The sequence below is a fragment of the Canis lupus genome, chromosome 26 (genome assembly GCF_011100685.1).
Source record: "Canis lupus familiaris isolate Mischka breed German Shepherd chromosome 26, alternate assembly UU_Cfam_GSD_1.0, whole genome shotgun sequence".
Lineage (NCBI taxonomy): Eukaryota > Metazoa > Chordata > Mammalia > Carnivora > Canidae > Canis > Canis lupus.
The window spans coordinates 17,355,328-17,378,506 of record NC_049247.1 but is presented as its reverse complement, the minus strand read 5'-3'; the positions used below and the strand labels follow the sequence as shown (position 1 = coordinate 17,378,506).

General features: G+C 44.4%; 2 protein-coding genes and 1 long non-coding RNA gene across 8 annotated transcripts in view; 2 read left to right on the top strand and 1 right to left on the bottom strand.

Annotated features, from left to right (window-relative positions):
- Positions 1-2,528: 2,528 nt before the first annotated feature.
- LOC119866178 (piwi-like protein 1) lies at positions 2,529-19,241 on the top strand. Of its 6 annotated transcripts, none has more exons than XM_038575361.1 (8): positions 2,529-4,774; positions 11,851-12,052; positions 12,469-12,656; positions 13,187-13,259; positions 15,400-15,600; positions 15,739-15,842; positions 17,952-18,022; positions 18,423-19,241. In XM_038575361.1, the coding sequence occupies exons 2-8, from the start codon at positions 12,023-12,025 to the stop codon at positions 18,608-18,610; spliced, it is 855 nt and encodes a 284-aa protein (XP_038431289.1). In that variant the 5' UTR covers positions 2,529-4,774; positions 11,851-12,022; the 3' UTR covers positions 18,611-19,241. The 6 variants fall into 6 exon arrangements, with proteins under 6 accessions (XP_038431289.1, XP_038431292.1, XP_038431288.1 ...); XM_038575364.1 differs by having other exon boundaries at positions 2,531-4,774; positions 11,851-11,965; XM_038575360.1 differs by lacking the exon at positions 2,529-4,774 and adding an exon at positions 5,426-5,751.
- On the bottom strand, positions 17,178-23,179 carry LOC119866181. The gene is made up of 3 exons (XR_005379278.1): positions 22,931-23,179; positions 19,143-19,294; positions 17,178-17,397 (listed from the first exon to the last, which is right to left on the bottom strand). It is a non-coding gene; the product is annotated as an uncharacterized LOC119866181 (long non-coding RNA).
- The window catches only part of LOC119877590, a 33,107-nt gene continuing 31,142 nt past the window's right edge, over positions 21,215-23,179 (top strand). The window contains exon 1 of the mRNA XM_038575350.1: positions 21,215-21,363. Within this exon, the coding sequence (XP_038431278.1) occupies positions 21,333-21,363 (31 nt within the window). The 5' untranslated portion in view covers positions 21,215-21,332. The remainder of the gene's footprint in view (positions 21,364-23,179) is intronic.

The following is a 23,179-nucleotide window of genomic DNA, read 5'->3' as shown; positions in this document are numbered from 1 at the left end:
GTGGCACTAAACCGCTGTGCCACCGGGGCTACCCTATATCTCTTGTTTTTAATTGTTACTTATGCTACATATTATGCAGTGCACACATCTTAAGTGTACAGTTTTATGGTTTCTTATAAACACACTTGCCGCCAACACCCAGTTTCCACATGCTGAGCGGCTCCAGCACCCTGGCAGCCTCTTGTAGAAGGACGTCAAAATCATTGCTAATTTATTAGGTTACAAGGATGAAATCAGTTACTCCATGAATATTCCAAGCACAATGATTACACATAGTTGGTGCAAAAATAGTGTGGCAGCAACCTGGGAAGGTAGCGGAGCAAGCGGGAGAGTTTCCACTGTGGGAGCCTGGGGCAGGGCAAGGAGGCTGAGAGAAGCTTCTCGGAAGCATTTGGCTTTTGCGGAGTGAACAGCCACTGCTCCAGAGTGCAGTACCTACATTAATTCAGCGACTGCTTCCTTTGCTTCAAGTGCTGTTCTGTTTTTGTGTTTCATTTTACATAAAAATATTTTAAAGATCAAACTAGCAGAAGATAAATTCTGCTTCCTGTAAAAGCCTCCAGCATTAACTATAAAATGTTTCTCTGCAACTCAGGTGGCATTTGTACAATTCACACACTCGGAGGCTGGCACTGACTTAGTTGGCTGGGGCCCGAGGAGCAGTGGGGAGCCCTTGGTCCTTGGCCTCCTGTCCCCTTTAAGCTTCCAGACACTCTGCAAGTCCAGGAGCTCTGAGATCCCAGCCGACACCTGTAGGGCACTTCCTTCCTGGGTCTCTAAGCAGCATCTGCTGTGCAAATGGGTGCAGGGCTTCTGCCCCCCCCCCGACCCCCTGCAGAGGCACAGAGGAAGGGGGACTGCTTGGGGGCGGTGTGCGGGACCCAGAAGGCTCCTCAGGTCCTGGAAGGTGACCTCGGGCCTGCAGGTCCCCAGCAGTCAGATCCGCGGGGCACTGGGTCTGTTTGTGGCTCTGAGGCTGAGGGTGTCACCCATCTGAGGAGTGTGTCTGTAAGTGTCCTCCAGGAGAGAGACAGCCTGGGCCTGGGGCCAGGAGCCCTCAAGCCCTGGGTGCCCTGGACAGTGAACTGGAGTGGCCGAAGGGGAGGCTCCAGACTCTGGGATGAAAAGCCTGAGTCCCACCCCTGGGCTTGTGAGGAGCAGGAGGTCTGAGAACATGGGGCAGGAGAGGTGACGTGTCCCCCACCTCACGTGTGATGGGGCCATGTGGCAACCTACACCACCAGGGTGCACAGTTCCCTGGAGGGCTTCCCTTTCTCCCCTAAGAATCTTCTCCACCAATGCCTTGCCTGTGCCTTTCAGCTTAAAAATGGTCATGCTGAAGTCATAAAAAAATAAGCTTACGGCTCAATGTGTTTCAGTGTGAAAAGGCACTACGGGGACACTGCTATTTAAAATGTGATGAAACCTAAAAAAAAATTAGAAAGTAATGAAACTGGCTATTTCTGTTTTATTAATTAAAAAAATCAGAAAATAGAAGAAACATAAGCAATTTGCCATTCTTTTTCTTTACCATATCCAAAATGGGCATCGCACTACATGTCCTTTCACTTTGTGTGCATGTTTCATTTGATTGTTACATATATACTTGAAAGTCTATATAGAACTTTGGCTTGGGGTGCCCCAGGTCCTGTGTGGAGAGGCTGAGGGGCCCCTGGGGCTTGGGCAACTCCCAGCTGGGCTCGGACGCTGCGGTGTCGCCTCCTGGCCGCCGGGCTGCCCTGCACCTGCGGGGATGGGGAGCTGGGCCGGCTGAGGGGCCTCTGTCCTCCCCACGGGCCCGGAGCCTGAACTGGGAGGAGTCAGGGCTGTGCTCTCACATAAAGAATGGACCAGGCATCAGTTTCCAGGATAGATGTCCCCAGGACACCCTTCACTTACCTGCGCTGGTTCTTCCCACCCTCCTGCGTCCCTTGGGCAGTCACGTGAAGGGTGGCCCCCGAGGGGCCCCCTTTGGGTTTGTTCCTTTTCCCAAAGTGCAAAGACAAAGTCAGGGGAGCAGCGGAGAACACGAGCGCTTGTCTGCCTCTGCTTTTCCTCCTGTCTGCTCTACATGCCCGTTTCCTCCTCTTCTTCCATTCCATCAGCTTTCACTTCCTTCATTCCATCTCTTGAGCCCAGGATGAGGGAGCTTCTGATACCACACTTCTGTGGGACCCGAGAAGAATCCGGGCATGTTCTGAGCTCCCCCCACCCCTCCCTGGGGCAGGAGAGCACCGAGCAGGGCTGGTGCCCGGGGCAGAGCCAGTCTTCCGGGGCCCCTCCAGCATGGGGACCCTGCCTATCTCACCTCACCCTCCCACCCCCCTCCCACCACCCAGGGCTGCTCAACACCATTCAGATAGTGCAGACCCGGGTTGGAGTCAGGGTGATGCCGGGAGAGCGGGTGAGGGGGGCAGTGGTGGGAGATTTGATAGACACCAGAGATGCGAGGACCTCCTGTCCCCAGATGGAACCGGGTCCTTCAGGAGGACAATCATCTAAAGAGGGAATGGGGAAGAGGTGCAGAGGAAGCTTATGGGTAGGGAAGAGAGAAAATGGAAAAGAGATGATGAGATAAATCACTGGCAGTTTTGCTCCCTCTATCCAGCCTTCATGCAAAGTAACCCTCTGCATGGACCATAGCGGGAGTGGCCTGGGAGGGGGTGGCCTTGGGAGAGGACAGGGGACAGTCAGGGCTGAGGTGAGAGTACCTAGGGTCATGGCCCAGAAGATTATGTGCCTGACCCTAGAACTCAATTCTGTCCCAGGAAAGACCATGATGGCTTCCCCTCTGCCATGAGGGACTGGGTCTCTGATCCCCACCATACTCTTCCGGCTCTTGGGTTTCATACTGTGGTCTGGAATGAAGGCCTGTGTCATCTTGTCCTTCCAAGAAGGCAGCCACCATCACCATGCATTTCCATGTGGGATGTTGCCTTCCTCAGTACCCATGACTCACTGCTTCCCTTCTTCCTATCTCTCCTGATCAGTGTTTGCTTCCCTTCTCCTGTCACCTCCACCCACCAGATGGTTCTCTGACATGAGAGCAGTGGAAGAATGATCATGGGTGTGCTGCCACCCTCCATAATCAATCAATTGATCAATTCACCAATCCAGCCAAATCTGGGGGCACTTGCCATCAGCCTGGGCTGGGCCCTGTGAAAGGGAACAGTGACCCATGCCACATACTGCATATCTGCCCTGTGCTGGGGTGACCTCAGCTACTTGGAGTTACTTAATCCTCAGAACAGCCTCTTTAAGTTTCCCAGCCCCTTCGAGTGGATGAAATTAAAAGGAACTTATCCAAATTCCCCTAGTCTGTAAGTGGTGTGAAAGTGGTACCAGAGAAGGTGTGGTACATAAACTCGGGTGTCTGCCAGCATTTGCCCTGAGCCCCAGTAGGACTGGTCGGGGGGGCCTCTGGGCAGGCCCGAGGGAAGTTCCCAGGTGGGGCCGAGCCCCTGGTGTGGGGAGCAGGCCCAGCACTGTGTGGCTGGAATAGCAGGTCCTGACGGGAGCAGGGAGCAGGTACTCAGAGCCTCTGTCCTGGGCCTGGTCAGTCCCAGGAGACCAGCTCTGCAGGTCCTTGAAAGGGACTGTGTGTCACCTTCACACAGGTCCCTACAATTACTGCCGCCCAGGGAGGATCTCGGGGTGCTTACACACAGGCCTCTGTCACTTGGAGGCAAGTGCAGATTTCATTCTGGTCCCAGGACTGGGGATCTGGGCGAGGAGAGGAGAGAAATGTGCTCCAGGCTGTGTCTCCCACCTCCCTTCTGCAGTGGGACCTAGGAGCAGTTGCAGGAGGCTGAGAGGGAACATTCTCTGTGCTGCCCGCTCAGGGAGCACCCATCACCCAGGAACAGACCTGAGGGCGGCCCTGCTGGTGCTGCTGGGTGCTGCTCCATGACCTAAAGCTGCAGAGGGAGAGGGTCCCCAGCTCACAGAGATGCACTCTGTCTGCCATTTAGATGTATGGGACACAGTGCGTCCCACCAGACAGCCTTTGTCATGGGTCACCCCAAACCCGACCCAGTACTCCCCTACTGAGTTCCCAAGACACATGATCCAAACATAAGCAAGGCTTTGCTGCTTGGCAGAGGCAGAGCAGAAGAGAGCGGGTCCGGGGAGAAAGTAAACTTTAAATAGCAAAGCACATGTGATGCCTACACACATAATATCTCCTACTACTATGTCATTGATATGTGAAGAAAACAAGACAAGCCATCACACGTATTTGCCTCTTCTCTCTGATTTCACAACACCCTCCCCCACCTCAGTCTCCAAAGCAGCAGGTGTAACGTGGCTGTTCCCGGAACCATCTTTCATTGATTCCTACTGGAGCGTAGTTCCCAACCTGGAGAGTCTTCACCCTCACTACTGCAGTCAAAAATACTCTCCAACCCCCAATCTTTAGGGACACAAGCATGAGCAGCAGGTTATTAGAGAGAGGGGCTCCCCTGTTGCTGCTACTCCAGCTGAGGCCAGGCTCGCTCACCCAGCATCACCCGCTCTTCCTCTGGGTCCTCATCCTTCCTGGGCTCCGGGAACTAGAGCCCTTCAATAGGACAGTGACCACAGTTGCAAACCTTCAGTGACAGAAAGGATTCCCCCTTCACCTGGCACTTCCCCATCTCCACAGGATCATGACAGCTCTCACCTGCACACGGATCCACCTGAGATCCCAGCTCTGATGGACACACGCTGGGTTAGGTGGGGTCCAGGTGCAGCCCCTGTGCAGGATCACAGCCATTGTTCAGGGGAGCCATCTGTGGTAATAGAAATGTCCTCTGACTCATTGAATAGGTAGCCTCTGGCACATAACTATCGGGCACTTGAAATGTGGCTAGTGTGACTGATGGGTTAACATGCTTCAATTTATGTATATTTAATGAATTGAACTAATTCATTAATTAGTTATAAACAGGCACATCTGGCTAGCGGCTATTCTCCTGGAAAGTGCAGCTCTAGGATCCAAAGATAAGGGAGATGTCATGTCCCTGCCCTGGGGGTTCCCACAGAGGAGTTTGCTGGCCTGATCTGATCGTCATTTGTAGATTGTCCTTGGGCGAGGAGAAGGGTGGGGCAAGATGGCGGAAGAGTAGGGTCCCCCAAGTCACGTGTCCCCACCAAATTACCTAGGTAACTTTCAAATCATCCTGAAAACCTACAAATTCGCCCTGAGATTTAAAGAGAGAACAGCTGGAACGCTACAGAGAGAAGAGCTTGGGCTTCTAACAAGTACAGCTTGTTTTTAGCTACTCTGCACTGAGCAAAATGACTAGAAAGAAGAACTCACCACAAGAGAAAGAATCAGAAACAGTCCTCTCTCCCACAGAGTAACAGAATTTGGCTTACAGTTCAATGTCAGAAAGCCAATTTAGAAGCACAATTATAAAGCTACTGATGGCTCTGGAAAAAAGCATAAAGGATTCAAAAGACTTCAGGACTACAGAATTTAGATCTAATCAGGCCGAATTTTAAAAAATCAATTAAATGAGGTGAATGCAATCCAAACTGCAGGTCCTCACGACAAGGGTTAATGAGGTAGAAGAACAAGTGAGTGACATAGAAGACAAGTTGATGGGAAGGAAGGAAGCTGAGGAAACAATACAAAAACAATTAAAACAGCATGAGGAAAGTTAAGAGAAATAAATGAAAGCCTCAGAAGGAAAAATCTATGTAAACTTGGGGTTCCAGAGAGCGATGACTGGGACAGAGGACCAGAAAGCGTATTTTAACAAATCATAGGTGAGAACTTCCTGAATTTGGGGAGGGAAACAGGCATTCAGATCAGGGAAATAGAGAGGTCCCCCCCTAAAATCAATAAAAACCGTTCAACACCCTGACATTTAATAGTGAAACTTGCAAATTCCAAAGATAAAGAAAAGATCCTTAAGGCAACAAGAGAAAAGAGATCCCTAACTTATATGGTGAGAAGTATTAGGTTAACAGCAGACCTCTTCACAGAGACATGGGAGGCCAAAAAGGGCTGGCAAGATATACTCAGGGTCCTAAATGAGAAGAATATACAGCCAAGAATCCTTTATCCAGCAAGGTGCTCATTCAGAATAGAAGGAGACATAAGGAGCTTCCAAGATAGGCAGAAACTGAAAGGATTTCAGTGACCACCAAGCCAGCTCTGCAAGAAATATTAAGGGGGACCCTGTAAAAGAAAGAGGAAGTCCAAAGAAATAATCCACAAAAACAGGGACTGAATAGGTATTATGATGACACTAAATTCATATCTTTCAATAGTAACTCTGAATGTGAATGGGCTTAATGATCCCATCAAAAGATGCAGGGTTTTAGACTGGATACAAAAGCAAGACCCATCTCTTTGCTGTCTACAAGAGACTCATTTTAGACATAAGGACACCTACAGCCTGAAAACAAAAGGTTAGAGAACCATTTACCATGCAAATGGTTCTCAAAAGAAAACAGGGATAGCCATCCTTATATCAGATAAATTAAAGTTTATCCCAAACACTGGAGTAAGAGATGAAGAGGGACACTATATCATACTTAAAGGATCTATCCAACAAGAGGACTTAACAATCATAAATATGTATGCCCCTAATGTGGGAGCTGCCAAGGATATCAATCAGTTAATAACCAAAGTTAAGACATACTTAGATAATGATACTTACACTGGGAGACTTCAACACATGCTTTCTGTAAATGACAGATCTCCTAAACACAACATCTCCAAAGACAAAAGAGCTTAAAATAACACACTGGACCAGATGGATTTCCAGATATTTACAGAAATTTACATCCAAACGTAATTGAATACACATTCTTCTCAAGTGCACATAGAACTTTCTCCAGAATAGACCACATACCGGGTCACAAATCAGGTCTTAGCCGATACCAAAGATTGAGATGATCCCTTGCATATTTTCAGACCATACTGCTTTGAAACTAGAACTAAATCACAAGAAGAAATTTGGAAGAAATTCAAACAGGTGGACATTAAAGACCATCCTGCTAAAAGATGAAAGGGTTAACCAGGAAATTAGAGAAGAATTAAAAAGATTCATGGAAACTAATGAGAGAGAGATACAACTGTTCAAAATCTTTGGGATGCAGCAAAAGCAGTCCTGAGAGGGAAATACATCACAATAAAAGCATCCATCCAAAAACTGGAAAGCACTCAAATACAAAAGCTAACCTTGCACCTAAAGGAACTGGACAAAGAAGAGCAAATAAAACCTACACACAGCACAAGAAAAGAGTTAATAAAGATTTGAGCAGAACTCAATGAAATAGAGACCAGAAGAACTGCGGAACAGATCAACAAAACCAGGAGTTATTTCTTTAAAGAATTAAAAAGATAGATAAGCTATTATCCAAACTTATTAAAAACAGAAAAGACACAAATTAATAAAATCACAAATGAAAAAGGAGAGAGCACCACCAATACCAAAGAAATACACTGATTTTAAATTTTTTTAAAAAAAATATTTTATTTACTCATGAGAAATACAGAGCGAGGGAGAGAAGGCAGAGGGAGAAGCAGGCTCGATGCAGGAAGCCCTGTATGGGACTCAATCCCAGGTCTCCAGGAACAAAGAATTGGGCTTCAGTCAGCAATAAAACGCTGTGCCACCAGGGCTACACCGATTTTAAAAACATATAATGAGCAATGTAGAAGAAATTACCAAAACTGGAACAGGAAGAATAGAAAACCTGAAGAGGCCAATAACCAGGGAGGAAATTGAAGCAGTCATCAAAAACCTCCCAAGACACAAAAATCCAGGGCCAGATGGCTTCCCAGGGGAATTCTATCAAACGTTTAAAGAAGAAACCATACCTATTCTACTAAAGCCGTTCAGAAAGAGAGAAAGAGGTGGAATACTTCCAAACTCGTTCTATGAGGCCAGCATCACCATAATTCCAAAACCAGACAAAGACCCCACCAAAAAGGAGAATTAGAGATCAATATCCCTGATGAACACAGATGCAAAAATTCTCAACAAGATACTAACCAATACCATCCAAGAGTACATTAAGATTATTCACCATGACCAATGACCAAGGGGGATTTATCCCTGGGATGCAAGGCAGGTTCAAAACTTGTAAAGGAATCAATGTGGTAGATTATATCAACAAGAGAAAAACAGGAATAATATGGTCCTCTCAATAGATGCAGAGAAAGCATTTGACAAAATACAGCATCCATTCCTGATCAAAACTCTTGAGAATGTAGGTATACAGTGAACATTCCTCAGCATCTTAAAAGCCATCTACAAAAAGCCCACGGCAAATATCGTTCTCAATGGGGAAACACTGGGAACCTTTCCCCTAAGATGAGGAACAGGACAGGGATGTCCACTCTCACCAATGCTATTCAAAAGAGTATTAGTCCTAGCCTCAGCAATCATGCAATAACAAATAACATGCATTAAATTGGCAAAGAAGAAGTCAAACTTGCCTTCAAACTTTCAAACACCAGATGACATGATACTGTACATAGAAAACCCAAAAAATTCCACTCGAAGATTCCTAGAACTCATAAAAATTTGGCAGTATGGCAGGATACAGAATCAATGCCCAAAATCAGTCGCACTTCTATACACAAACAAGGAGACTGAAGAAAGAGAAATTAAGGAGTCAATATGATGTACAATTGCACCCAAAAGCATAAGATACCTAGGAAGAAACCTAACCAAACAGGTAAAGGATCTATACCCTAAACACTACAGAACGCTCCTGAGGAAATGGAGGAAGGCACAAAGAGATGGAAAAATACTCCATGCTCATGAGGGTTGGAAGAACGAATATTGTGAAAATGTCCATGCGAACCAGGGCAATTTACACATTTCATGAAATCCCTATCAAGATACCATGGACTTTCTTCAGGGAGTTGGAACAAAGCATCATAAGATTTGTGTGGAACCGGAAAAGACCCTGAATAGCCAAGGGACACATGCACCCCAATGTTTATGGCAGCAACGTCCACAATAGCCAAACTCTGGAGGGAGCCTCGGGGTCCATCGAGACATGAATGGATAAAGAAGATGTGGTCCACAGCTACAACAGAATTATTACTAAGCCATGAGAGACAACAAATACCCACCATTTGTTCCGACGTGGATGGACCTGGAGGGATTATGCTGAGTGAAATAAGTCCATGGGAAAAGGACAAACTTGATACGGTCTCATTCCATTGGGGAATATAAAAACTAGTGAAAGGGAATAAAGGGAATGGGGAAAATGAGGGAAAATATCAGTGAGGGTGACAAAACAGGACACACACCGAACTCTGGGAACTGAACAAGGGGTAGTGGAAGGGGAGGTGGGCAGGTTGTTGGGGCGACCCGGTGATGGGCACTGATGGGGGCACTTGGCGGGATGAGCACTAGGTGTTATGCTATATGCTGGCAAATTGAACTCCAGTAAAAAAATGTAAAAACAGAAAACATTTTGCTAATATTTAACACAGATTAGTATGTCCAAATGTTAGCTTCACAACCCCTCCCATTAAATCTGACCAAATTAGAGTTCTCAATGCGATTTCACTATTTTGGCCACAAACTAATGACTGACCTTTTAAATTAAGGTGTGGACACATGAAACATAAAGAATACGGCTTAGGAGGTTTGTCTTAACAATGGCACCCCGAGCAAAACTGAATAATGATTCTGTTTTGTGTGTGTGGATAGAGCAAAAGAGCAAGTGTAAGGAGGAGACGGGCAGAGGGAAAGGAAGAGAGAGTACGAAGCAGGCTCCATGCTGAATATGGGTGAATCTGATGACCTTGAGGTCATGACCAGAGCTGAAAACCAGGAGGCAGAAACTTAGCTGACAGAAACACCCAGATGCCCCTAGGACAAGATTTTTGAGGCTATTTAATGAATCAATTTTCATGTTACCCTCTGGCATCTCCACTGATGGGTCAAGTTCTTGCTATTCAAGATGGTAAATATTTTCACCCGTTTTCCAGGGCAGATGTCCCCAGGTTGTCTGCTCGTTTTTCCTTTTGTTGTTTCCACAGGAGATCCTGGGAAATTAATGGACATAGAAGGAGCTGTTGACTGACAGGTTGTTGTTAGAAGAGCCTCGAAAATTAAGGAGTCAATCCCATTTACAATTGCACCCTTAAGCATAAGCTACCTAGGAATAAACCTAACCAAAGAGGTAAAGGATCTCTACCCTAAACACCACAGAACGTTTCTGCAAGAAATCGAGGAAGGCATAAAGAGATGGAAAAATTTTCCGTGCTCATAGATAGGAAGAATTAATATTGTGAAAATGTCCATGCTACCCAGGGCAATTTACACATTTCATGCAATCCCTATCAAAATAACATGGACTTTCTTCAGAGTTGGAACAAACCATCTTAAGTTTAGTGTGGAACCAGAAAAGACCCCAAATAGCCAGGGGACTATTCAAAATGAAGACCCGCATTGTGTGGGGGCATCACAATGCCAGATTTCAGGTTGTACTACACAGCCGTGGCCATCAAGACAGTGTGGTAGTGGCACAAAAACAGACCCATAGATCAATGGAACCAAATAGCGAATCCGGAAGTGGATCCTCAACTTTATGGTCAACTAATATTCGAGAAAGCAGGAAAGACGATCCCTGGAAAAAAGACAGTCTCTTCAATAAATGGTGCTGGGAACATTGGACATCCACATGCAGAAGAAGGAACCTAGACCATTCTCTGCCACCACACACAGAGATAAACTCAAAAAGGATGAAAGATCTAAATGTGAGACAAGAATCCATCCAAATCCTAGAGGCGAATGCGGGCAACACTATGTTTATGAGAGTCTTGTTCTCCTGGGCCATGTGTGCTTACAGAGAAAAAAGAGGTCATCCCTGGGACATCTAAATTAAGAGACTATTAAGAGTATCTTTAACGTGTTCTTAAACTTGGGGAAATAGTCTTCCTAGCACACCCCTGGGCCTCTGTTAGTGATCCAGACTTTTATGTACCTATTTAGGTGACTTGACTAGCCTTTGCTGACAGTCACACCAGTGTTCTTTCTCACCTCTTTTGAGCAGCAGTATAATACAGAGGTTACCGACCTAACTCAGCCACTGTTGATCAGCAAAGGTAAATGGAAAAAGAGCCAACAGGACGTACCCCATAAGCCTATAATGCTGGTTCCTGAGCTATGCTACCTGACAGGTACTTCAGATTTATGCAGTCCTCATAGAAGACCACCCCTTTCAAGCCCCAGATGTTACGATGTAGAAGTACAGGCTTCTCACAGTACTCCATAATGACCCAGAGCTGTGTTCTCTCCGTTGGCTCTTCCTCTTCCAGATAAAACCATCAAGGCTTCTTCACATACATATTTATTCTTGCTTGTTTAGCTATATCTTCTTAACTTTTTAAGGGTCTATCAGTTAAAACGCTAAAAGATTACAGGGTGATGAGAGACTTGGCTCTTCATATGAGGTTGGATCCAGAAAAAGGCAGCACGAATTACGGAAACTGATGAATACTATACAAATGTTAAGTCCTATTCTTCTCTGTATGTGTTTGTGTGTGTGTCCTGAAGTTGAGACCCGTGCAGAACTCTTGATATCTCAGATTCTCCAACTAAAAAACAACAGGTTGGAAGAAAACGACCTCTTGTGGGAACAACTCTATTTGTTCCATCGATGCAAAGTTAGAGGAGGTCTGGAGGGGAAGAACAAAATAGAAAGACCCTAAGCACAAATGTGAGAGTAAGGACATGACTTCAAAGTACTAGAGACCCTCTCTCTGCAACATGTCAATACAGAAGTCAAACAACAAGGCATCTTAGATTAAAGGAGAATTTTGCAAATGAATCATCACTTTTGCTTATTTCCTTTGGTTTGATTCTGTGGAAATATTTTTACTTTCAGAAATAGGGAGGTACAACGGGAACTTTGACTCTGGGGTTTGAAGTTTGATACCAACTTCTTGTCCTTCTCGAAGAGGATCTTGAAAGGAGTAAGAATTTTTCAAGGAAGAACAGTGGTAAGACAGCTTCAAAATGGTCATGTTCTAGTTACTCATGTAGTCATTTGGGGCCAAATGAATAATAATGCAGAGGACCTAAGTCAGGTCAGTAACTCTCTGCTCTCTCTTCTTGGCCTGTTTGTCCTTTCTCTAGGGGAGAGCAAGCAGGTGTTCGATTAGAATGTATGTAACACCCTTGGCATATAGTAAACTCTATAGTTTACCTTGGTTAAAGGTAAACTTTAGTTTACCTTTGGTTAGTGTTGGTGGACATCTCTTATGGCAAAACAATCTGCCAAGTATATCCTTAAGAGTCAAATAGCTAGAATCCAAACAATCCAGAGTAACCCATGATAGAATCCCAGTATTACTTACCACTATCTTAAGGAAAGAATATGTAATTCAGTTATGACCAAAGTTTAAAATTATAATGTTTCGGTAGGAAGTAGCAAGGATTTGCAATAGAAAGGCTCTTTGATGGTATTTCTTTAAAAACTGAAGTCTTATACTGTGTCTTCCAGTTTGACTCCCATCCACAGTTTGCAGATTGGTCGAGAGAGACCAGAAGTGGACCCTTACTCAATGTGAAGTCACTAGATCATTGGCTAATACTCTATCCTACGAGAAATTATGGAGCGGCTTCATCCTTAGTACAGAGTCTACGTAAAGTCACACCCACCATGGGCATAGCTATGAGAGAGGCAAAAATGTAAGTAGAGCTGAAATTAAGATCTATAACAACCGATCTTCAAATCAGAGGTAAAGTGGAGTCAGACGATATTAAATTATAGGAATTGGTCACTGTATTAAAACCATGGAGGTTTGTAAACAAAGTCTAATCTATTCCAATTAACTGTAAAATAGGCTTTGGGGATATATAGTTTTGGCTATTGGGATACATGCTGAGGAAGCCAAAAATTGAACTTATTTTTGTTTTAAGAACAAACTTTCAGGGCACCTGGGTGGCTCAGTCAGTTAAGCATCTGACTCTTGGTTTTGGCTCAGATCGTGCTGGGTGCTCAGTGGAGAGTATGCTTAAGATTCACTCTGTCTGCCCCTCCCCTTATGTGTGTACGTGCACAAGCTCTCCCTCAAATAAGTAAATCTTTCACGACCATTAGTTAAAAGTAATTTTTTTTAACATTATACCTTGTTTTTATGTGGTGCTCCATTGGGCTGCATAAAACATTTGTTACATATTTGCCTTTTGAATACAGATGATATATACTTATTTTCTAGGCTTGAAGTAAGTGATACAGTCCAGTCCTATACAACTGTCTTAGAAAATCATGTTTCCTCCAAAACACAGATGGTAAGTGTCTATTTGATAGCACTTCCTTTAAAAACAACAACAAAAAAAGATTTTATTTATTCATGAAAGTGACGGGAAGACAGGAGAGACAGGAGAGACAGAAGCAGGCTCCATGCAGGGAGCCTAATGTGGGACTCCAGGATCACACCCCGGGCCAAAGGCTGGCACTAAACCACTGAGCCACCCCGGCATCCCATTGACAGCAGCTTGCTGTCTTACTTTGTAGTGTTATAAATCTCATCTGTTTAATTTTGAGTGGTAGACGCTCAAAATCTATCTCAAGTGCCCTTTCTTTGGCAGGGACTTGTCTTCAATTTCTGTCCTTTCCTGTCTCTGAGGCTGTCAGCCTGTTCATGGTCTCTGACCTTTCAACCATGTTCACTGGAGAGTGGGCAGACACTTTGGGAGAAAGTGGCCTCAATTGCTGAGATCACCTCTCTGGGTCCCTACTTCTTTCCTGTCTTAACCTAATAACTCTTTATGACCTTGTTAGACTGGCTGAGCCCCAAACAGGCACAGTCCCTGTGTTTTCATCAGTTTGAACAGCTCTTCTTAGGAGGAGACTGGCCTATGCTATTCCAGAAGCTGAAATTGTAGGATACGTTAGCTGATCACTCTCTGAATACTACTCAGAAATCATCACAGAAAAAATTAGAATCTAGATTTTGCACTTGTACTTAAAAGCTTGACTTATTGAGCTATTGAAATATACATATATGTGTATATGTATATACATAAATTTATATACATAAATATATATGTATATTTATATATGTGTATATATATAAATAAATGGAGGTGTGTGTGTGTGTGTGTGTGTAATCTGTACGCAAAAGATTAGGTGCTTTAAGAAAAGCATATCTGAACCTTAATGCACTAAGCGCAGTGAACCAAAACAAAGTAGAATAAAATAAACAAAAAGCAGAAACTAAACAGAATGACAGATCGAAAGCAAGAAGTGTTAAAACTTGGTGTTGTCAAGATTGAAGAAAACAGTCTGAGGGAGGCTTGGCAACATTAAGAACAAGGAGAGTTCATGATTAACAGATTTGCTAGAGGTTAAAGAAATATTAGGAGATGGGGCACCTGGATGGCTCGCTCAGTCAATTAAGTGTCTGCCTTCAGTTCAGGTCATGATCCTCAGGTCCTGGGATCGAGTTCCACTTCAGGCTCCCTGCTCAGTGGGGAACCTGCCTCTTTCTCTCCTCCTGTGATAGCTCTCATTCTCACTCTCTATCAGATAAGTAAATTAAAAATCTTAAAAGAAAAAGTAGAATACCATGGGCCTAGGGTAACAGTAAGCCTGAAATGCAATCTTCAGAAAAAGAAACAGTTAGTGTGGTGAATTATAGGAAAAATAATTGCAGATGAAATGTAAAAAAAAAAAAGTACAAAATGCATTTGATAGAATTCCACATTCATTCACGTGAAAAGAAAATTGTAAAATGAGAAAGGAATTTCCCTAGTCTGATTGAGGATTATCCCCAAAAAATCTTCCTAGAAGCATCATCATGTTAGAAATAATACATTGAGGATCTTCCATTATAGTTAGAAAGCAACCAAACAGTAATTGCTCTTTCTTATGATCCCATGTCCTGTTGGAGGTCTGAGCACGTGTTAGAAGTCTTGCCCTGCTGCCTGTACATCAGTTTCCATAACTCCTGAGCTTATTTGCTTATCCCCACTAGTAAAATGGGGATACTAGTCTTGATCTCAGTAGGTTATTGAAGAATTAACTGAGTCAAGTACAATGCTTGGCAAGTGCTCTCACATAGCACCCATCATGTAAGTGGTGATGTTCCTGATGATGGTACGTTTCAGTCTGTGCTTGTTAACCCTCTGTGTCAACTTCATGATGAACTCCTAGAAACAGAATAGCCAGGACGTAAAGACTTTGCAAGTGCAAGTGATTCATGCATATTGCCCGTGCCTGGCTCCTAGGCTCTTTCTTCTTCCATATGCTCACCTTCGCCATTATTGAATGGAATGGGATTCCAGACCCTTTACCCTCCTGGGCCAGCTGTGGATTGAATGAACAGACTCTGTTCCTCCACCTAGGTAGTTTGCTTGACGTGACATCCACTTCTCCCATTACTGTGGTTTCATGTCCTAGGTAGTCTTGTTGCTGCTTTCTTTCAAGGTCCTTTGCGTGCTGTCCAGTGAAAAGAAAGACCTGTATGATGGCATAAAACAATACCTGTGTGTCAATTGTCCGACCCCAAGCCAGTGTGTCGTGGCACGGACCTTAGACAAACCCCAGACGCTGATGACCATTGCGACAAAGATTGCCCAGCAGATGAACTGCAAGATGGGAGGAGCCCTCCGGAAGGTGGAGACAGGAAACGTTGGATTTCATTGCCTTCTCTTTATTTCACTTGTGTTCAGTGGAATTTAAGACTCAACCATCTTAAACGCAATTGCTTAATTGTGCTTCTATTGTGTTCTAACTCAATGTCTTACCTTTTTTTAAAAATTTCAGTTACAGAATGCGATGTTCATTGGTATCGACTGTTTCCATGATATTGTAAATCGGCGGAAGTCAGTTGCAGGCTTCGTGTCCAGCATCAATCAAGAATTGACGCAGTGAGTGGGCGTAGGCAGACATTGTGTAGATGGTAACTAGCTGTAGGCCAAAGAGGAGAGGTGGGCCTAACTAACGTTTGTTGACAAGGGCCATGGGCAGGGTATTCTCTCCCTCTTCTGGCAAAGTTATGCTCCAAATACATTTGATGTGGAAGGATCTATATCATTTTTCTGTTGCTGCTTAACAGATGATGACAAACATGGCAGCTTAAGAGGACACTCCTGTGTCTGCGCATAGGTGTGTCAGGCAGCCATCAGGTTGGCCATGTTGGCCAAGCCACATTTTCCTCTGGAGGCTTGAGGTCCTATTCCAAGTGCACATATTGTGGCAGAATCTTTTTTTTGTTTTGTTTTGTTTTTGTTTTTGATAGATGAAGGACAGAGGTCCCCATTTCCTTGCTGGCTGCCAGCTACAGACCTGTCTCAGCTCCTGGGACTTCATCCATATTCCTTCTCGAATGCCCTGCTCCCCCAGAGCACACACTCCTTGTTCTGCTTCAAATCTCTCTTCCCCCTTCTGCTATCTTGCTTTTTCAGGGGGTTATGAAATTAGATAAGGTCCATCTGGAAAATCTCCCCTAAAGCCAACTGTGACATAGGGCATAATCACAGGGGCGATACAATAGTCACAGATTCCAAGCGTTAGATTTCTGCTCACTGGGGGCTCTGATGATCAGTGAGTCTCCCCATTAACACATGGGGAAGGAAAAAAAAAAAAAAAACACATGGGGAAGGACTCAGGCCCCACATGGGGAAGACAGACCTAGGAATACAATCAGAATCCTATAGGTACAGGATCTGCTCTTCACAGATCTATATGTAATGGATCTGCCGAAGAAGATATGCTTCCATATCTCATGTTTCTCCCTTGCTCCAGGGATACTTTTGTTTTCTGTGCTTAGAGTAGAACCTACCTTCAAAAGAGTTTGCATATTCTTCAGTTTAGTTTCTTGAGCATTAGCACGTGTATAACCATCACCAGTCATTTTTATGCTTCCTGAGAATTGTGGCCCCCTAGGTATAATTACAGAGTATTCTTTAAGGGGGTCCATTTTTATTTTCATGAATGGCATCAATTATTCCAGTCTAGTTCCAGTTCTAGTTTAATATAATACTGGTTTGCTTTTTTGGTAGAAGGGCATGTGGAAAATAATGTTTCAATCATGGGAAGAAATTAAGCTCTCATTCAGTTCATTTTTAAATTTTTAATTCTTTTAAATTGGAGCTCAATTTGCCAACATATAACACCCAGTGCTCATCCTGCCAAGTGTCCTCCCAGTGCCCATCACCCAGTCACCCCAACCCCCACCCACCTCCCTTTCCACTACCCCCCATTTCCCAGAGTTAGGTGTCTCTCATGTTTTGTCACCCTCACTGAGATTTTCACTCATTTTCTCTCCTTTCCCTTTATTCCCTTTCATTAATTTTTATATTCCCCAAATGATTTCATTCAGTTCATGAATAATGTTGAAATCTTGCTTTTTGGCACAACATTTCCACTGCTCTGTTCTCAGCATTTGAACATACCATGATTTCATCTTGTAGACTGTAAATTCTGGAAAAGAAGCAGACAAATGTATTATATCATGTCAGGTCATTGTAATACTTTGAAGCAATTAAAAAAAAAACAGGGTATAGAAACTTGAGACCAGTATTGCTTGATCTGTTGGGTAGTGGTCAAGTAAAAATTACTGCTCCAAAGCAACTGGTTCCCTCAAACCATGATTATGGATGAACCATTGTTTAAGACCTCAGCCTGAAAGCGGCAATCTCCAGTAACACTGGTTATTTATTTTGGGTGTCCACCATGAGACAGCAGTAGTCCTGCACATTGAGTGCGTGTAATTTGTACCAATGTTAGTGAATGCTTCCATATTCCTATTTGTGTGCATTCACAATTTTAATGAATGCCTAGGGTACTGGAAGAGACCAATGCTTCGATATCGGCAGAGGCATCAAAGAATGGATTCCTGACTGTATCTTCAGCTACCCATAGTGACTCTCCCCTCCCCCCCCACCACCAGAGGTTCTAGATTAACTCAGGATGAAAAATAAGGGAATTTTAAGACTCCCAAATCTCAAACTGACAGCTTATTTTTCTCCAAACAGGTGGTTCTCTCAGTGCATTTTCCAGGAGTTGGGTCAAGAGCTTGTGAACGGGCTTAAAACCTGCTTGGAAGGTTAGTGTCCCATCAAGATTGGTTGCCTGACTCCATCCGGTAGTTGTCTGCCAGCGGACACACTGTCCCCCCGGAGACGTCTGGCAATGCCTAGAGATGCGCTCTAGGATGGGATGGAGGTGGGATGGAGGTGCTACTGGCCTCCAACTAGCGGGTAGAGACCAGGCATGCTACAGAAGACAGCAACACCCATTCTGCCCCCACAAAGAATTATCTGGCTCAGAATTTCTGTAGTGGTGCTGTTGAGAAATGCTGAGCTCACGTGAAGACCAAAAGGCAGTGAATGTGTCCTGGAGGCTACAGGATTGAAAGAACATGAACCTAGAAGCTGTTACAAATAGCAGTGGCCAGTTGGTTCTGAGTTACGGCTTATTCACCCGTGTTTCTGGTTTCCTTCCAGCTGCCCTGAAGCTCTGGTGTAAACATAATCAGTTTCTACTACAGGCTATCATTGTGTATCGGGATGGAGTTGGGAATGCTCAGCTTCAAGCACTGATGGATCATGAAGTCCCACAGATTGAGTCCTCCTTGAAATCTGTGTACCCTAAAGACTCTGGGTATATAAATTGTAAAGTGCAGATTGTGTAAACTCTACATTTCAGTCTCTGAAAGGAATATCACAGTTATGATCTGTGAATTAAGAGAGAGAGCATGGCACAGAGGGCATCAGTTGCTGGATGGGGAATTCATTCTTTGACTTTCTGGTCCACACCCAAGTCAGAGGACAGAGCAGAACCAGAACGTTCCGGATTGTGTTCTCCCCATGGAACCCCCTAAGAACCTGTTCCTTTTTTTCTAATCTCCCTGCAAGCCTTGATGTAGGAGGGCTTGTTAAGCTCGGGTACTTATTAAAATCCATAAACACAGCCTGGTGATGGTTTGTGTTTAGTCAACTTCTTTATTCTGGAGTTTTGTAGGTCCTAGGGCTGGGGAATGCCTCTCCTCTGCCTCCTCTGCTTGTCACTGGGGCCTGGTTCCCACCACAGATAGAAGCAGCCCCAACCTTGTGAGGAAGTTCCTCCCCCTAAGATGTGAGTGGCTGTGAATAGAAACCTCTCTTACTGCTTAAGTCAGGCTCATGGAGCTAGGACAGTAAAGTTGGTGTGTGGGGGGACTATACCTCCCGCAGGTTCTTCTTAAGGAATCCTGTGTGTGTGGTGCTTCAAGTAGTTTGCGTGATCCTAAATAAAGCTGACTTTATTTGAAAAACAAACTTGAATTTTGGGGAATGACAGGTTCATGGACTAACCTCCTGAATCAGTTGGATTAGGCCTGTTAAAAAAAATAATAAATTTCAGATGGATGGAAGAAAGCGGAGTAGAGGTCCTCATGTCAGCTGGTCCCCCAAAATTAGCTACATAACTATCAAGCCATCCTGAACACCAATGAAATCAAGCCGAGTTGTAAGCAAGAATGGCTGAGTGTACAAATAGAAAAGTGAAAAAATGAAGCGGAGTGTGGAGAAGTAAAACGGAAAGGGATATATTAGAGGATAATGGGTGGGGTGGGGGAGGGAGCACGTGTAAGCCAACTTTAGGAAAGTGAAAGTGCCCCCAGGTTCAAATCTGGGCCCTTAGAAGTGTGCTCCTCTAGAGATGTCCCTGCCTGAAAGGGACTCATTGGTGAAAGGGTGCAGAACCACAGATCAGTGCAGGGCGGGGGTGGGGGGGGTCTCAATATTCCTGGAGGCCAGAAAGCACTCAGGTGCCTGAGCCAGCAGAGTTCCCAAGTACTGGTTCAGATGAGCAAGCCTGCGAGAATGTTCAGTTTGTGGTGCCATCAACCACGATCCCCCGCCGGGCCAGGTGACCCCCGTCCACACTGGCCTGGAACACAGCCTCCACCTTCCTCTGGGAGAGGAAGAGTGGGTCAGCATTGGCCCGGTTGAACGTTCTCCTTGTGGGGGGCCAGCAACCACAGAAAGGGACACACCTCCCGTTCCTCCAGGAAGAGGCGGGGAGGGCAGGAGCGGCAAAGACTGCCTGAGGAAACCTAAACATTGCACATTTCTGCGTCCCCCCAGGTCCCCTAGGAGAGAATTGGAGTAGGCAGGCACCATCGGAGTCTGCAGATTGGTCAGTCACCACATCCCTCATCTCTGGGGCTGGAGATCAGGGTGTGGTCTTTTTGCCTCTCACTCCCCAAAAAGACATGAAAGGTTTCAGGGAACAAAACCCTCACAGAGCAAACAGCCTGGCCCCCTGACAAGGTCGGTGCAACACCACCCAGGCACACACACCTGAGAATCTGTGCAGCAGGCCCTTCCTGGGAGGATCAGCTGGAAGGACAGGTGACCAGCACATTTCCTGACCAAACAGAAGTGGAACCTCTAGCACTGGGGAACAGAGCACAGCAACTCAAGGTTTTCCTTGTATGATTCCGTTTTCTTTCAAGATACAGTCATCCTCTATTTTTTCCTTTATTCTCATCTCACCTAGTTTCTTGTTTTATCAAGTCTTCTTTTTGAAATCTTTCCTTTTTTAACTTGTATATATTATTTATTTATTTATTTATTTATTTATTTATTTATTTATTTATTTAAACTTTTATATTTTAATGATGTATTTTATTTAAAAGATTTTATTTATTTATTCATGAGAGACACAGAGAGAGAGGCAGAGACACAGGCAGAGGGAGGAGCGGGCTCCATGCAGGGAGCTTGATGTGGGACTTGATCCTGGCACTCCAGGATCACGCCCTGGGCCAAAGGCAGGCACCAAACCGCTGAGCCACCCAGGCGCCCCTAATGACATATTTTAATATTACTTGAGAAATGGACAGAGCAAAGGGGCAGACGTTTCTCGAAAGAGGACCTACACGTGGCCAAAAGGCACGGGAAAGAATGCTCCACAACACCTGTGAACAGGAAAATACAAATCAAAAGCACAATGAAGTACCACGTTACACTGGTGAGAATGGCTAAATTTAACAACGAACGTTGGCAAGGATGTGGAGAAAGGGGAACCTTCCGGCCCTGCTGATGGGAAGGAAACTGGAGCAGCCACTCTGGAAAACAGTGCGAGGGTCCTCAGGCAGCTTAAAATAGAGTTTGCTATACAAACTCTACTTATCTAACACTTTGTGATACAAAGTGTCTCCTCTCAAATACCACCCTTGTCTCCCCAGATGCACCTCAGTCTACAGAGCAGAAGTTGGTTGCTGTGCAGCTGCATTCACTTTGAAAGCTTTATGAGGATGCCCGTTGCCATGGTGACGGGAAACACCTCTGACTTTCTTCCCACCTGTCACTCTTTGAGCTGAGTGAGTGAGAAGTGAGTAGGTGCTCAGCTCTCTACCTGGCGTCGTGACAATGGGCAATCTCAATTCTTTACTCTGCGATGGTATGTTCCTAAAGATCTTCTGAATGCTCTTTGCTACCAACTGGATGGTTAACTCTTTCTCCGACTATATTTCTCATTTTTTTTTAATTTATTTTTTATTGGTGTTCAATTTACTAACATACAGAATAACACCCAGTGCCCGTCACCCATTCACTCCCACCCCCCGCCCTCCTCCCCTTCTACCACCCCTAGTTCGTTTCCCAGAGTTAGCAGTCTTTGTTTAGTTTCCTCTCCCCAAATTGTCATGCGGCGTTATACGTACGCGTTTTCGTTTGTTCTATTGCTCCATTTCTGTTTTTCGTTATTCTACCAAACTAACTGCCTTGAATATTGTGCCTCCGTTTTGAAAAAATGTCTTACTCCCTATTATATCCTGCAGCCCTCATTTGTCATCACAAAGGACCTCACAGGGGGAAATATGGCCACGTCTATTTTCAGGTTTCGTTAGTGTCCAAAATTACACATTCAAAGTATTCATTTCAGAAATTAAGTGCAAATCCAGAAAGGTTGATATGGAGGATACTTGTCATTGTTTTATCAATGCTTTACAATGTCTTCCTTGCGTTTTTTCCCAAAATGGGGATCGAGTTCCGTATTTGCAGGGGCACGTTGCTACCTTCATCTGAATGGTTGCCCAAAAGTCCCCCTGTGAATATGAATGTCTCTGATTCCATTTATGCCCCAAACACATATTTCCTGTTACCCTTTGGGCATTTTCCAAAATTACACTTTATAGAAATATCAATTTTATGCTATCCCTCATCCCATTCCTCCCCTCTTAAGGTGTAAGCATGGTGAATATATGATATTATTCTCAGGTGTGCAACAAATAGCCAGTCTTTCTACTTGCGTGGATAATTGGTTAATAAACTAATGACTGAGAGATAACCATGTAAACACTTATTAGTCATTCTCAAAGAAAAATAGGTGATGCACACAGTTGAGTAGAGAAAGTAAATTTTACAGATGTGGAGAATGGCAAGCGTTTGCACTTAGGAATGTCGCTTGAAAACAAAGAGACTTCATTAGAGTTGTTTTCATATAACGTCTTACTCAGTTCTCCTAAACTGCCCTCCAGAACTCTGTCCAAAAGCTAAGCTGTGGTTTATCCGAGGACATGCCAAGGGTCACCAGGCACTGTTTTGAGGCACGTATATTAGTGTGAGGAATAATTAATGCACAGTGACCTTGTCTCACACGTTTTAAAACACAAGAGTTGATACTAGTGACTCTACTTTCCTGCACACTACTATGCATCACATTTGATGTGCTGATCATGACTCAGGAATTGGAACGTCGTGCAGGATAGTCAGGATAGATCAAGGGTCCCAAGAGTATATTCAGGGAGGAAGCAAATAGCTTTTTTTTTTTCAAGGCCTCCAATTCTGTGAATACTAAATGGTGTTAAGGTAAAATACTTGTATTTAGGCAAAGCCAGTTTGCGTTACAAGGCAATGGTCTGGGAAGTCAGATTCCCAGGGTTCAATCTAGCTCTGGAACTTGGGAAACGTGAGATGTCAGACAGGATATTTAGCTTCTACTTAACCTTCCTGATCACTATCCATACCTTTATTCATTCAATGCTCATCAAACACATATGTGATGTTTTGTTGACACTCCCTCCTCCTCAGGTGGGGAAACAGAGACACAGTGATGAAGTTCATGAACTCCGAATTAAGGAGCCAGGATATGAATCCAAGCTTAGAGTCCAAAACTCATATTCTAATTAGTGAACTAAACTGCAATGATGACTCAGGCATGGAGTTATTGGTTACTGTGCAAAGGATCTTTAGCGTCTGTGTGTATGTCAGGAAGG

What these genes read in the sequence shown, in the direction of transcription:
- LOC119866178 (XM_038575361.1), top strand. Translation starts at nt 12,023, where the DNA reads ATGAATAATAATGCAGAGGACCTAAGTCAG. An exon ending in TTTCCTCCAAAACACAGATG is followed by an intron (nt 13,260 to 15,399) that starts GTAAGTGTCTAT and finishes CTTTCTTTCAAG; the next exon opens with GTCCTTTGCGTGCTGTCCAG. An exon ending in GCTTAAAACCTGCTTGGAAG is followed by an intron (nt 18,023 to 18,422) that starts GTTAGTGTCCCA and finishes GTTTCCTTCCAG; the next exon opens with CTGCCCTGAAGCTCTGGTGT.